This window comes from Suncus etruscus, chromosome 2, assembly GCF_024139225.1.
Source record: "Suncus etruscus isolate mSunEtr1 chromosome 2, mSunEtr1.pri.cur, whole genome shotgun sequence".
Lineage (NCBI taxonomy): Eukaryota > Metazoa > Chordata > Mammalia > Eulipotyphla > Soricidae > Suncus > Suncus etruscus.
Window position 1 is genome coordinate 90,702,042 of NC_064849.1, and position 15,417 is coordinate 90,717,458.

Consider the following 15,417-nt stretch of genomic DNA (forward strand, 5'->3'; position numbering starts at 1 on the left):
CCACTGGTTTAAATAGCAGCCCTTTTGAATTATGTAGGGGCACTCTTTAAACTCTCCTGTCAACACTCATTCAGATTCCCAATTTTTTCTTTTTCTGGAGAGAGTTGGGGGTATACCCAGAGATGCTTAAGACTCATTCCTGGCTCTGCACTCTTCTGGCAGTGCTCAGAGGACCCAGTGGGAATCTCAGGGATTGAATTGAATCTTCTGCATGCAAGACCAGCCCCCTCCCTGCTGTTCTAGTTCTGGGGCCCCGATATCACATTTCCTGGGAGGAAGATAGAGATGAGGGTTTGGGGGACACAAGATCCTCAGAACCACTCTAGTGGGCTGGTGTGATGATGCCGGTGGATAGTGGTGGTGCACTTGAAGCAGCTTTGACCTAGGGACCCCCACGGTTGTTTCCCTCCACAGGAATGGCGGCTGGACCCCCTGGACATCGTGGTCACCTTGCAGCACCTCATGCGGGATCGGTTTCCAAGTGCGACAACGAGCCTGCAGCAACCCTAGCCCGCGACACGGTGGCCGTGTGTGCGTGGGCCAGAACCGTGAGGAGAGGTGAGTCCCAGAGTGCACAACTGCCCAGGTGTGCTCTCCCCATATCCCCTAGCCCTGCACCCTAGTTCTCTCATATGAGTCTAGCTTAGCATCTCTGTGGCATCTGTGCAGCTGCACTGTCCTCCTCTCTGCAGACACCCTTGGATTGCTTCCCAGGCTGCCTCTTGCCAGCATCTCCCCAGGCCCCATCTCGCTAGTAGGCGCGCATCTGAGCACTACGCATAGACTATAGGTTCCTTGGATACTGGAAAGTGGGAGCTGGAACCCGTAGCATCAAGTCTGACCCAGGTTGTAGAGGAGCTTGACAGACCCCCACCCCAAGTGTCCATAACAACTCAGAAGCAGGTACTCAGGTAGCTTCTGTTGGTGTTTCTCATCGCCCAGAGATGATCCGCAGAGCCTGGGGGTGGGTCCCGCTTCCACTGGGGATGTTACACTTTCAACTCAGCCAGACAATAGACAGATCGAGCGTTAGTGCAAGGGCCGGTTTCTTTTTGTAGATTTAGTCATTTGATTGGGATCTAGATGGTTGAGAATCAACCATTAGAGTGCTACCATATTCGCCCATTTGCAGATGATCTCGCCTCTTTTCACCTCTTGTATAGTAAATCCTATTAATGGCTTTGGAGGGACTATCCAAGGTGAAATGTATTTTGCTTTTAGAGTTCTCCAGCTACCCCTCTGGCATACATTGACTCTACTGATCTACATGAGCAGAATGACTTTCTGTACCTTCTAATTCAAAGGTGCTAAGCCATGTACCTTTGGCAGGGCTTTAGGAGAAAGACCTTCTGCCATTGTGGGCCATACGGTTCATCTTCACATGGACAATATTATTGGGCTTCCAATATAGGAAAGGAAGCATCCCTGTCTTTCTAAATCGCCAGTGAAGATGTTCTTTCTTTGACACTGTGGAACATAAAATATGGTTTTGTTTTGGTGGGAAACAGACGTGGAATAACCTCTGTGGCTCAGAGATTACTTCCTGGCTTTGCTCTCAGGAATGATTCCTAGCAGGTTCAGGAGGGCTATACTCATATGGGATACAAGTACCCTCCCCACTGTGCTATCGCTCAGGCTTCTAGAATATAATTTTGACAAAGCCAAAGGTGTTGAGTTTAAAGCTTCCTGTCCCCACGAGAGTCTGTGTGGGCCCTTGTATTATATAAGTGAGAGGACTGAGGATTGCAGCCTTGTTCCCTGACATTTCCAAACTTCGGAAAATTTTGTATTGTTGGAAATTTTAAAATGCCCATAAATCAGCACCTAATGAAGCCCAAAGAGTCAAAGCCACCTCTGTGATGCCCTGAGAATCAGACAAAGAGCAAGTGACCTGAGGCTACATAATCTGATATGGGAACCGGGGAACTCAACTTCTGAGGTCCCAGAGGGCTGCTTCTGAGCGCCCCCTGGTGGAGGATGCCCTCTTGGACCATGGCATGCATGAGTCCCTATCATTCATTGACTGTCTTGTAAACCCTAGTGCTTACAGTGGAAAACTTTGAATGAAAAATGCACGAACACTACACAAACACACACAATTATTTTTAATTATTTTTTTATTTTTGTTTGGGAGCTATACCCAGTGGTGCTCAGTGGCTCTGCACTCAGAAATAACCCTATGGGATGCTGGGGATCAATACCCAGTGGGCCATGTGCAAGGCAAATGCCCTTCCCACTGTGCTATTGCTCTGGCCTCTTTTTTTTTTTAATGCTACAAATTATAGTTTAATAAAATTCATTGAGACACAGCCTTCCCACTGATGCAAAGGTGTCAGAGAATCACACATAGGTAGATCCACAAGCCAAATACCTGTTCCCGCATCTCTCAAACTCAGCACATTTGGAAGAGGTTCAAGGAAACTCTTTAACTCTGGTTGACAATGACACAACTCCATTCTAGGTCATTGATAAAGCTACCTTTTCATGGCAAGCTCAGAGTGGCATGTCCAGGGGACACATATGGAAATGCTTCTTTTTATTTTTACAGGAAAAACATTGATGTGTCTTAGGCTAGATTGGATGATTGGAGGAGAATGTGCATTTACAAATAATAAGTGAATGGATGGTGAGAATCGGAATGACATCTGATTTGGAAAATTGAGTCCTTTTAAGGAGGCTAAGAAAAGATTAAGGAAAGCGAAAAAGGCCTTTAGGGTCTTTCCAAAGAGTTTTTGAGTTCTTTGCTCTGTTATCTGAGGATGTGTTGCAAGTCAGTCCCTGAAGAGGTTGACTGATAGAGGGATGGAGGATGAGGCCTTTCTCTTCCAGTTTAGAGCGCACGTCTGCCACCCTGTCTAGCCGATGGTTCTGAGGTGAAACGGCAGGTAAACAGCTCGCAGACAGTCAGGCTTGTGGAAATATTAGCTTTATTCGGTGGACAAGACTGAAGTCCAAAGACTCCGCCTCAGTTCCAGCAAAAAAGCCCCGGCCTTCCACAGACCCTTGTTTTTATCCCCCAGAACAGGTACCACCCAATGGTGGGATCAGATACCACCCAATGGTGGAAGCAGAATCAGGTACTACCCTAGGGTGGGGGCAGAATGCCAGGTCACACCCTAGGGTAGGGCACAATCACCAATCAGGTTAGGGTGAGTAACATAGTAATCCTAAAATATTTACATACACAACAAGGATGCTCCCCCAATTCAGCTGTATAAAGGATTATAGACCCAATTCTGGCATGAAGCATATTTGAAAACTGAACCAGAGGACCAAGGTCTAGTCCTACAAAATTATTTACACAGAGCACAGTCCTCTTTAATAGAACTCCTCCCATGAGTTGATTCTCTTTCAAAGAATTAGATTAGAGCTATGTAGAGCTATGTACAGTGGTTAGGGTACTTGAAATGCAAGCAGCCAATCCACGTCCTGTCCCCAGCATTGCATAGGAACCCCTGAATTCCATCAGGAAGGATCTCTGAGTGTAGAACTTGGTAGAATACCTCATGTGACTCCTCCCTTCACCCAAAAAAGTAGAAGGGAAAGTTTCTACATTAGTATCAAGATTATAGTTATGATGATTTTTCATTTAGGAGTAAAAAAACAACCTTTAATATTAGAAATAATGAATCCTTACTGAAACAAAGAACCCAGAAATATGAACATTATGTTTTCAGAAGTAATAAGTAAAATACTACATTTTTAAAACCAACTTTCAAAGGTTTGGACTCTGTTTTTTGTCTTCTAAAAAGTCCTAGTAAAATGATTTCTCTGAGTAGCAGAATCTGAACAGAATCACGTTTCCCCAAAGGGATTCAATGGCCTGTGAATCATGAAACTTTGTGTAAATAAGAGCAAAATGTAGATGCTATTGTATTAGTTTTTAACCATTGTGGAGCAGAAGTTCCACAAACTTAGTGACTTAAAACAGAACATGTTATCATCACAGTCCCAAAGAATAGGGATTACTGAGTTTCTATGTTAGGTAAAGGTCAGGTTTAACAGAAACTAGGTAATCTGAAAGTGTGCTAGGGAATAATCTGCTTTCAGGGTCAATGGTTGTGACAGTCCTCAGACTGTCACAAAAGGTGCCTCAGTTTCCTACTCACTGCCTGTCAGCCATGTACTGTCCAACCATAGCCCAAGAATCTGGTTTATATGGCACATGCTTCCTCAAATCCATCAAGGAAGCCTGTCATAAGAGGAACTATAAATCTTATGTAACATATTCACAAAAGTGGCCCACTCAGAAAACTAATCAACACTTCAAATAGAGGGAAATTCCTAAGACATGATTAACAGAAGCAAGTATCATTGATCACCTTTAAGCCTACTCTTCACTGTGGATCAATTCCTCAATCATTTCACATCCCTCCTCTATGTCAAGGGAAGCTCACCTGCTCCAAAGGTCCACAGAAAGTTTCTAACGTTCCATCATTTTCCTTCAAAAGTCCAAATGAGACATAACTGTAAATGAGGTTTACAATGAATGGTTGTACGTTTAGTTCAGTCTGTGGCTATCTGAAATGAGAGACAATTTATCGCCATCAACATATTCTGCATAGAGTGGCAAAACAGCACAGGTCAATGATTGGAAATATTTCTCCTCCAAAAGGGAGAATAAAAAAAAAAGAAACTATTACTGCATAGAAATTCTGAAATCTGACCAGAAAAGTTTTAAGAAGTACTCAATTAACATTCAATGTCTGGACATAATTCTCCAGGCACATTTGTCATTATCCAGACATCTGCCCTCTCTCAGTCCAGGTTCCTGAATTCTACCTCCTTTCTCAAGGAAGGTGATAAGTGTTTTAAGCTAGGTAATTTTTAAAGTTTTTTCTTTATTTAAGCACCATGATTACATACATGATTGTAGTTGGGTTCCAGTCATAAAAAGAACACCCACCTTCACCACTGCAACCTTCCCACCACCAATGCCCCTCAACTTCCTCTTGCCCCATCCCCTGCCTGTATTCAAGACAGGCATTCTACTTTTCTCACTCATTAACATTGTCATGATAGTTAGTATAGTCATCTCTATAACTAAACTCACCACACTATGGTGAGCTTCACATGAGAGCCAGTCCTTCCAGCCCTCATCTCTGTTATCTCTGGGCATTATTATGATAATGTCTTTTGTTTTGAGTGAAATAAGTCAGAGGGAGAGAGATAGCTAGGTAATTTAATCACTTGCTGACTGACTACTAGTAGATTTTGCAATTTTCAATATTATTTCTTTCATATGCTCTCTGTTCTTTCAGTCCCTGCTGATTTTTCAGAAGTATATTTTGTGGCTTTACTTGAGGTTTATACCACAAAGCAAACCTATAGCCACAGATCTTTCCCTCTTTTATTTATTTATTTTTATTTAAAGCATTGTGTTTTACAAAGTCATTCGTAGTCGAGTTTTAGACTTACAATGTTTCAGGACCAATCACCAATCCCACTACCAGTGTCAACATCCTTCCATCAATGTTCCCAGTGCCCGTCTCATACCTCACCCCCAATGTCCCATTCTGCCAGCCTAACCTAACCTTTTTAAAGTTTGATGGATAAAATTAGCATCTCAGGATTTCACTGTTGTTGACTCCATGGCTTAGATATTTAGTTCTGTCCTTTCTTAACCCCACCAATGCACCCTTGTCTTCTTGTCCCCTTCCCTTCATAATTCCACATCTTTCTCCTCCACTCAATTTCTTTTCTTCTCACTATATTCTGGGGCCAAGAGTGCTCTGGAAACTCCTATTTAAACCATTGCATTTCTTCATGCAGTTATTCTAAATCCCACATAGAAGTGAGATTATCCTGTGTTTATCTTTCTTTTGTATAGCAACAGCTCTTTCTGAGATAAGACTTCTCTCCATGGGTTAAGTCAGTACTTCTCAATTATTTTCTGTCATGCCCCCCTAGGAAGAAGAAAATATTTTTCACAGCCCCCCATGCAACTGTAAATAGTATTTTATTAAAAAACTGTAACATGCAAAACAAAAATATATAAAATAATTTGAGCTGAATTTTTAATTGGAGGTAATGTCTGGATTAATGGCTACAATGAGCACGTTTTGCAATGCATAGCTTTTCAAAGCTCTTTGAAGCAGGACACAGCAACTTTCAGCTCCAGAGACATACAGAGACATAAGCACAGGGCTTAGCTTGTTATGACAATGTTTGCCAAGGTCAAACATGCCCCCCTTTTTACAGAGCCTCATGCCCCCCTGGCGGGTGCACCCCACTATTTGTGAAGCACTGGGCTAAGGAGACAGCACTTCAATGTTTGGCCAACAGCTGTAGGTGTGGTTTAGAAGATCATTGAAGCTTGCCCTTACCCTTTCAAAGAACTTCTGGTGTGTCAGTTCACACATCTGACCCTTCCACCTGCCTGAGGATTTAACAAAAGGTTGCCAGTTGGTACTCTCATGGATTTCTGAGAGAGGCTCAGAATCTTCAGCATTATCTATTCTTGGTTCCTTCTGTTTTACAGCTCTTCCCTCCAGGTTTTTTCTTGCCCTTAAGCTTGGTTGGAAGTAGGAAGAAGAAGGCAGCCAGTACCTAGAGCAATTTGCTGGAAAATTGGTTAAAACTCTATTACTCACTTTATACTCACTTCTTCAGTGTCTTATCCTGAAAACAACATTTCTGGAAATCTTCTGCCTTTGCTTAACATGATTTTTTCCTTCTTCTGGTTTCCAGGAATTTGTTCTTCCTTTGTCATTTTATTGTGGTAAAATATAGACTGTATTAAATGTTTTCTTAAACTATCCTTGAGCATAGAATCCAGTGGCATTCACTGTCTGGTATTGTATAATACTACTGCTGGTTATAAAAATATCTCAGCACCTTAGAAACTCTGAAACTATTAAGCCATAACCCTTCTTCCCATCCCCATAAAATCTCTCTAATCTATGTTAGGTCTCTATGGATTTTCTATTTAAGACACTTTATGGAATTGGAACCATACATTTGTTTTCTTTAGTATCTGACTTATTTCATTACTATGACTTTATCATAGTTCACCCAGGTGATAACATTTATCAAACCTATAGTCCTTTTTGATGGATGAATAATATTTGGCTCTCTCTATATACATCATATTTCTTTTATTCTTTTACCGTTGGTATCCATATGACTTTCACCTTTTGACAATTGTGAAAAATGCTGCAATTTTTCACTGACATAAGAGTATCTGTTTAAGTCACTTTTTAAAAATTCTTTTGAGTCCTTTTGTAGCTAGACTAAGTGTAACTGGAATTTCTGGGTCATAGACTGATTTTATTTTTAGCAGTTAGAGAAGCTTCCAAATTGATTTTCATAGGATCTTCCCCATTTGACTTTCTTGCCAGCAATGAACTCAAGTATTTTACATCATTGCCAACATGTGTTATTTTCTTCTTTATTCCTTTTTTTATTCTAACCACCTTACTGTTGGTCTCACTGTAGTTTGGGTTTTCCTTTCCTTGAGGACTAAGTAGTTGAGCTTCCTCTTCTATGCATTTTGAGCCACTTGTGTGTCTTTAAAGAAACATCTATTCAAGTTATTTATACATTTTAATTGGGTTTTTCACTTTTATTATTGTTCAGTCTCATTTTTTTATTGCTTCTTTCAGACCTTCTCTTGAGCATCCCAGACCCTAAACTTTTTTTGTTTTTGTTTTTGTTTTTTTTTTGGACCACACCCGGCGATGCTCAGAGGTTACTCCTGGTTGTCTGCTCAGAAATAGCTCCTGGCAGGCATGGGGGACCATATGGGACACTGGGATTCGAACCAACCACCTTTGGTCCTGGATCGGCTGCTTGCAAGGCAAACACCTCTGTGCTATCTCTCCGGGCCCCCAGAGCCTAAACTTAATGTTTGTTTATGCTATTCCTCAAGAGTCTTTCTTCTACTCATTTCCTTATTCCAAAGGCACTTGCTCATTTTTTTTGTTCTTTTATTAGAATAGCCCACACATCCAGGTACCAGAATTGTTCTGTCATAGCATGACCACTCACCTACTGAGCCCCACATTGTTCATTAGCTTTCACTATCTGCAGATTTTTAGCCTGGGTACTATGGACATGACCCCATGGATCTGTAATAAAGTACAGACCATGGCTCCCCAGAAGCTACCTTGTAGAAGGGTCAGCTTTCCAAACCCTGTGGCTGTTGCCAGCTTGCAGATCCACATATGTTGTCTATTAGCTGGAAACCATTATTTTAGTGGAAGCCAACAAGGGAGCATTTTCTTGAAAGAAGTCAGGGTATTACTCCATATGCTGAAGACATTTGCCTGATGACAATGGTAATGGCATCACCTTTGCCATTGTCTACAGATGAAAAGCAAAGCATTGTTTCTATCCACTCATCAGGAGGAGTTCACACAAACTGTGAATTCTGAGAGGGTGACAATGGCAGGGTGACCACTTTAAGGTCAGCCTTCACAAAGCCACAGTTAAGAGTCCTAGCAACAAATGATGGCTTCTTGCAATGGTGTTTCTTTATCTTCCAAGGCAAGTTGGTTTCTCCTGTGATGAGCCAAAGCTCATCAATTATCTTTGCCAGTAATAATTCTCTAAGTGATTTACCTGTGAGCTGGAGTGGTAATATAATGGGGAGAATGTTTGCTTGCATATGGCTGACCTGGGCTCAATCTCCAGTACCTCATATAAGCTAAGCCCAACAGGAGTAATCCCTGAGTGAAGAGCAAAGTATATACGCTCTGAGTGCCCCAAACAAAAAATAACAATAAAATACAATAAGTAGTTTATCTTTTCTTTCTCTTGGGTAAAAAGTAATAGTATTTAATATATGTCTAGTTTCTCTGATGTCACAGGAGATTGAATACTTTCAGTGAGGCTCAACAAATGAACAATTATTTAAAGTGAACCTGGGGAAAATAATTCTACCAAGACTCTGATTGGTTTAAGCTAATAAAAGTCACAAGGAGAAACTAGCAGAGATTTTAACCAGAACAACAGATAATTTATGGCCCCCCAAAAATGGACAGAAACATGATAATGTCATTGAAAATCTAGTCTGTTACTATTATGAAATGTCATTTTTTTCACAGACTGGTTTTGTGGGGGAAAAGGGATAATTTTAGAGAAATATTGCAGAATATTAATTCACTTTTAAGTGCAAAATGAGAATGAGCAGTCATGGGAAAAATTAAAATCTTAATTTTTAATGCATCATGAAACACATCTGTGGCTTTCAGTGTTTTAAGGTTCTAGAGATTCAGAGCACCAGCAACTCTATTTCAAAAATCTTTAGCTGTCAGCTGGTGGAAGCCAGCTGTAGACAGCGGACAACAGCTGGCCACTAAATCGTTATTTAGCCTCAAATGTGGAAAAATCTTTGAACAAAGAGAATTACCACGGTAACTAACAGGCTCTTTCCTATTCTATTGGGTACTAAGAGGCTTGGGGGTTTATTGATCTAGAAGTTTTCTCTTTCAGGGGTTGGGAGGAAAAGAAATATGGGGCTCAGCACTATGCTTTTTATTGAAAGATTAAGGTTTCCTAAGCATTTTTAATAAGATTTTTTTGACTCCCACTAACTTTTGAAACAGCTATTTTTAAAAACAAATGGATCAAGGAGTCTAAGGAAGTCCACAACCTTTTAATGTCAGTGAATTGGGGTGGAAGTGATAGGGGAGGGGCAGCTTTCTTTCCCTTCCACCCACAGTGGCAGATGTTTCATCTGGTGATTGTAGACACCATCTTGAGGGTGTGAGGATTTTTTACTTCTTCCAAGTGTGTTCTTAAGGCAAAAGGCCATTTTCTCTTAGAATACTCAAAGCTTCACCACATGTGATGATTATCATTGAATGGTTAGGGTGTTACACTTGTTATAAAGCTGCACATTTTCGCTTTTCCTTGGGTCACATTCTTGAAATACATTGGCAGGTCCATGTGCTTCTGTCCAGAGGAGCTGTCCTCAAGAGAAGGACCCAGCCCTTAACCACATGCAACAGGAATGCCCATGAACCTATCTGTGACAGTAGGGTGACCTGTGGGTCTTCTCAAAAGAAACCCGAAGTGGAATAACTCTTTCCTTCCATAGGTCACTCTTTCAAGTGATGATTCAGAGAAGTGCTTACGGTTGTTTTATCTCTGGACTTTTCCCAACATCTGTCAGCTGACCCCTTCACAGAACACTTTGCATGGAGTAGCTGGATTTTGTTTCATCTGTTGATGCGTTGGATATTACTCTACTTGTCATATCTGTCCTTAATTCTGCTCTATCCTTTTGCCTTCTCTTCTTGGCATCCTGCTACTCTAGCTTGGCTTATCTCTCTCCCACTGTGTGGAGGGCTTGGACCATCTTGGAGTATCCCTCAAAGAGCAGAGAAATCAGTGCTTGGAAAGATGGATTGAGTCCCCTCAGATTCTCCTGGCTGGTATTTGTTCCATGAGCTCTTTCTGCTGGTGTCCTGTGCTGAATTTTAGGGTTGGGTGGACAGATCCTGCACTAAAACATGGATCACAGGATTTCTGGGATGACAGTAATTCTGGTTGGATCTCTTGCACAGGAATTGGCCCACTTTACCCTCCATCTCTGATCTTTCTGATATTTTGTCTTTCTGAGTGAGTGGATTTTTCTTGACCCCTTGGACATAAAGTAAAAAATCTCTCATCTGCTAACAAAAATGCACAATTCACTTCTGGTCACCTTAAGTGACCTTTCAAATGTCAATCTCCCTATTTCAACCTATCATTATTTTCCATAATTCCAACTTATATTTAATAATACTTCTTTCTTTGAACTTCCTTCAGCTTGACCTGGCTTTGTCTTTTCATTCATGGCCTCTTTTGTAAACCCTGGATTTCACTATAAAAGTCTTCTTGGTTTTAGGAGAGAGCTGTGGAAGCTTTCATTTGCTCTTCAAAAGCTTGACTTTCTAAATGCCATTTTCTGGTTTTTGGAAGCTGAGTACTCAGCGCTCCTATTTTCTGCCCTCCTTAGAGGTGAGTTCCTTTCTCTCTAGATCTCAAGTTTCAAATATTTGAGGTAGGGAAGCAAAATCTTTTACATCATGTCCTGCAGGATTATGTGTTTATTATAGTGATGTTATTTACAGGTGACTTACTTAGATCTTAGCTAAAGGAAACTACTGCATCTCTAAAGGCAAATGGCTTGTGGTGGGGAGAAGATTGATCTAAAGCTATTCTCAGTGCTTTCTTGAAGATAAATCTTAGCTTATTTCTATTCTAAGCTGGATTATTAAACTAATTCTGTCCTTTTCATGACTAAGCATGTCTCACTAAATTTGGCATCCTTCAGAATTTTTCCAAATTCAGGAAAAACAGAAAGCTAGCTTCTTCCTTTGCTATTTACCATGCATTTGTTGATTTCCCCTTCTTTTCATTTACACATGTTAAAAACCAAAGGGAAAATTGACTCATCACAAGTTCCAGAAGGTCTTGTTTATCTATGTATAAATTGTTAACAGGAGCATGAATATCTAAATATAGAGATCTACTCATTGCTTGAAAAAACAGGATTGACATTTGTCCATTGTCATTCAATGTCTTCAGGGGACCTGGTGCTCTTTGAAGTTGGGATTTCCTCGACATCATTCCAAGAGTTCACAAATGCATTTAGAAAATAAAATGACCTCAGCGGTAGCTGGCACACAACTTCAGGTTCAAATTAGATTGTAACTTTTCTTTTAACTTTTATTAATAGGACCACAGGCCTTATTGGATTGCAGGATGAGAAATGAATTCCAGATCCATGTTGGCTGACTCTGTTTTCCTAACCTGCTCTATGTTTCAGTGTGTCTGTTGAGAAGATAAATACCTTCTCTAGCTATTTTCTCTGTGCTGCCCTGTTTGGGTGCCGATTTGAAGGGTTTGTCTTGTTTTTCTTTTAATTGGCTGCACAGGAAGCTCCATCCTGCATTGTGAGTTTAGCATTTTCTTCATTGTCTTCCCGTGCATCCCATTGTCTGTACCCACACAGCATGGTCAGCGCCTCCTCTGCCTCATCTCACTGTGTAGCCACGCAATGCAGCAGTCCCTCCACGCGGAGCATGCCCATGTGTGCACATCTGCCGTAGGCACTGAGCGTGGATGCAGTGTGACTGCTCATTGCACTAAAGGCCTCCTTCTACCTCTTGGTTTTCCCATTACAGATACTGCAATGAGCATTTGCTGTGTCCCCCACACATGTTCTGGACAGGCTGGGGGCCCTGGGAGCGGTGCACGGCCCAGTGTGGTGGCGGCATCCAAGCTCGCCGCAGAACTTGCGAGAATGGGCCTGACTGTGCAGGTTGCAATGTGGTAAGTGGAATCGTCTTCCTCTTTCAAATCCTCCTCTTCCTCTTTCACCCTAGCCTCCAGAGCCCCAACACATCCTCCCTGCTCTGAACCCATCACTTTTCTGGACATCTGCAAACCCTAAGTGTTCAGCACATACAAGTTGCTGAACATACCAAGTGCTCTTCAAGTACTCAATGGACAGGATATGAAAGACTAAATGGATAGTATATGGCAGATTCTAAGTACTCTGCACATACTAGCTGTTGTGTAGACTCTTATGAATTACAATCACCAGATATTCCCCAAACTTTAGATTTCTGGCATCTACAGACATGTAGGGCTATAATGATACTTGAACTGGACAGATCTAGCATAGATGCTCTATATTTACTAGCTGCCAGGAAACCCATTTATTTCACTAGTTGAAAAATATGTCTAGGGGGTATCTGGCTACTAGTAGTTAGAGTAACCTGTTGTCTTCTTGGATTGAATGTTCCTATGTGAGATGATCTTTCTGAGGAGTTTTTTCAATTCTGACTTCTGAGCCCTGTCAAGAACTCTACTCTTCATTCAACTCTGAAGATTCAATTTGAGAACACGGAATTGGTCACCATCCTAGTTAAGATGAGCAGCATGGACAATCCTGAGACACTGGGATGGGTTGATCAGCTTTCTGAAGTTGTTGGCTAGAATGGTGGCACCAAATAACCAGGAATAAAAATTTAACTGTGGCTATGTCTTTTATGGGCTTTAGTCCCATTTCAACATTCACTTGAAATTCTTCAGTAAAATTCCATGTGTGCAAATAAGCCCTTTCCATGGTTGCTCTTCCTGGCCATCTGACAGAGCAACTACACTGAAGGATGCTTCTTTCACCACATTGACTTCCTCTGGCATTGGCGCCATGAAGTAGCAATAGAGCTGGTGAGGTGTTTGCTGGACAAGTTCCTCACAAAAACATCTGTCTTTGAATCTTTCTCCCAGCCCTTTCTCCTTGGTCTCCACAGTATCTTGTCCTCTTAGTTCATGAGATCAATGTTTTCATGATGCTGCCAAGCTTCTTTCTCTAGGACATAGAATGCACACACCCAGATAAGATAGCCTTGAAAAATTTGGAGAGAAAGAGGAGCATGAGTTTTCTTGTCAGATATTATATTATGCCTGACTTTGGGAAATTTCTATTATTGGGATTGATTATTAGATTTCTTCCCCTTTGACTGACAGTGATTGAAGTGGCTTTCATTAAATCTTTTACTGTATCTGTAGACCTGACTTTCTAAGTCATTTCTCAGCAATGAGAAGTCTTTGTGTTCTTTTTAGAATGGTTGTATATTGATGTTCCAGATGCTGTAGTTGTTCATTGTTCATGAATTTATAAACAGAAAATCCTAGCATGCATATCTTCTAGAAAAACAATTAAGTTACGGTTACTGATTTTTGTTTTCTCATCGTTTCTGGTTCTGGTTCTGCTGGGTATCAGACCTGGTATCTCTACACTTTTATATTCATGGTTTGTCTCATCTACTGGGAGCCCATGAGGATGGATCTTCCAGTTTAGTGTCTAAAACTTTGCATTTTCAAGGACTCAGAAACTACTGCAAGTCCTTCGTTTTCTTCTGGCAAGTTGACTTGGATTTAAAACAGTTGAATGAAATTTTACGGAAGATTCAAATGAGTCAGTGGATGGTCCCTTTTCTGTAGTCACAGGAGTGTGTCTGGAGAAAAGTTTTATTTTATTTATTTATTTTTTGGTTTTTGGGCCACACCCAGCGGTTCTCAGTGGTTACTACTGGCTGTCTGCTTGGAAATAGCTCCTGGCAGGCATGGAGGACCATATGGGACACCAGGATTCGAACCAACCATCTTAGGTCCTGGATTGGGTGATTGCAAGGCAAACACCATTGTGCTATCTCTCCTGGCCCATGGAGAAAAGTTTTATAATATGTTAAATGTCAGTCATATTTGTAACTCTCCTTCTATTGAGGCTTTCAGAATTACCATCTATGAAACAAAACATCACTTTCCAAATCCTGAGAAATATCAAGTATTTCTCCCAGGAGTTTTTCAGCAGTTCTTAGATACTTGTTTGTTTTTGTTTTCCTCTTCCCCGTGGAGTCCATCTACCAGTCTTCTGTAAACACATTACCAAGAAGACTTGATGGTGGCCCACTGAGACTGTGGTATGGCAGGGAAAAGAATAGCATCAGTTGTCATTCTCATGCAACTCTTTCTACTGGTTCCCTTTCTTGCCTCTTCTGCTGTGGCATTGCTAGATGAGGAACAACAAGCAGGTTGAAAGTGAGTGTGGGAGATGAGTCTCTTTGCATTGCTTAGACAAATGGATCATTTCAATGCCTACCAAGCTTATTTAAAAATAGTAGCAGTATAAATCAGTAACATGTTGGAGGTTCATTTTGTTGCCACAATTGATAAAGGTCTGCCCACAAAGTATGCTGCTCAATATGAAGTTCTTTTTGGCTCAGTATTCAAGTAGGTTCTGTCTGAGTCAGACCCATCTCCTCTGCAAAGATGGTGATTATACCTCCTCCTAAGAAGGGCAGGATTAGCCCCACTTTCCAGATGATAAAACAAAGTGTCTAGAGCCAGAGAAATAGGACAGCAGGTAGACTTTTTGCCTTGCACACAGCTGACCTTGGTTTGATCCCCTGCAGGTGAATCTTTGATTTCCTGAACAACAGGCACCCCAATTTTTAGGTCATTTACAATAAGTTATTTCTAATATTACATACTTAAAGATAATTTGTGGGTATTGCTGTTTCTCTAAAACAGTTTATTCATAATAATATGCTTTAAGCTTCTTAAAAATGATAATATGCTAATGAAATATTATCTCTACAGAAAATGACATGTTTACAGGACTTTTGTTTATTTGGGTTTTTAGCCACACTTGGTGATGCTCAGAGGCCTCCTGGCTCAGCACTTAAGAGTTAATCCTAGTGGAGTTGGAGGCCATATGGGGTGCTGGGAATAGGGCACAATCCTTACTGTACTCTCTGTATCTGATACCCAGACTCAAAATTCTTAGTACTATAATAGCTTCTAGCAAAAGGTAGCATTGATTTCTTGCATGAACTGGTTTTTAAGAATGTGGCGTCTTTTCATATTCTGACAATGTCAACTGAAATGCCAACTGAAAAGATTTCTCAGGTTTTC

The 15,417-nt window shown here is 41.0% G+C and overlaps 1 protein-coding gene across 1 annotated transcript in view; it reads left to right on the forward strand.

Moving 5' to 3' along the window:
- SEMA5A (semaphorin 5A) overlaps positions 1–15,417 on the forward strand; it is a 450,728-nt gene that overhangs the window by 396,663 nt on the left and 38,648 nt on the right. Inside the window, exons 15-16 of the mRNA XM_049767907.1 lie at positions 415–558; positions 12,117–12,264. Of these exons, the coding sequence (XP_049623864.1) occupies positions 415–558; positions 12,117–12,264 (292 nt within the window). The remainder of the gene's footprint in view (positions 1–414; positions 559–12,116; positions 12,265–15,417) is intronic.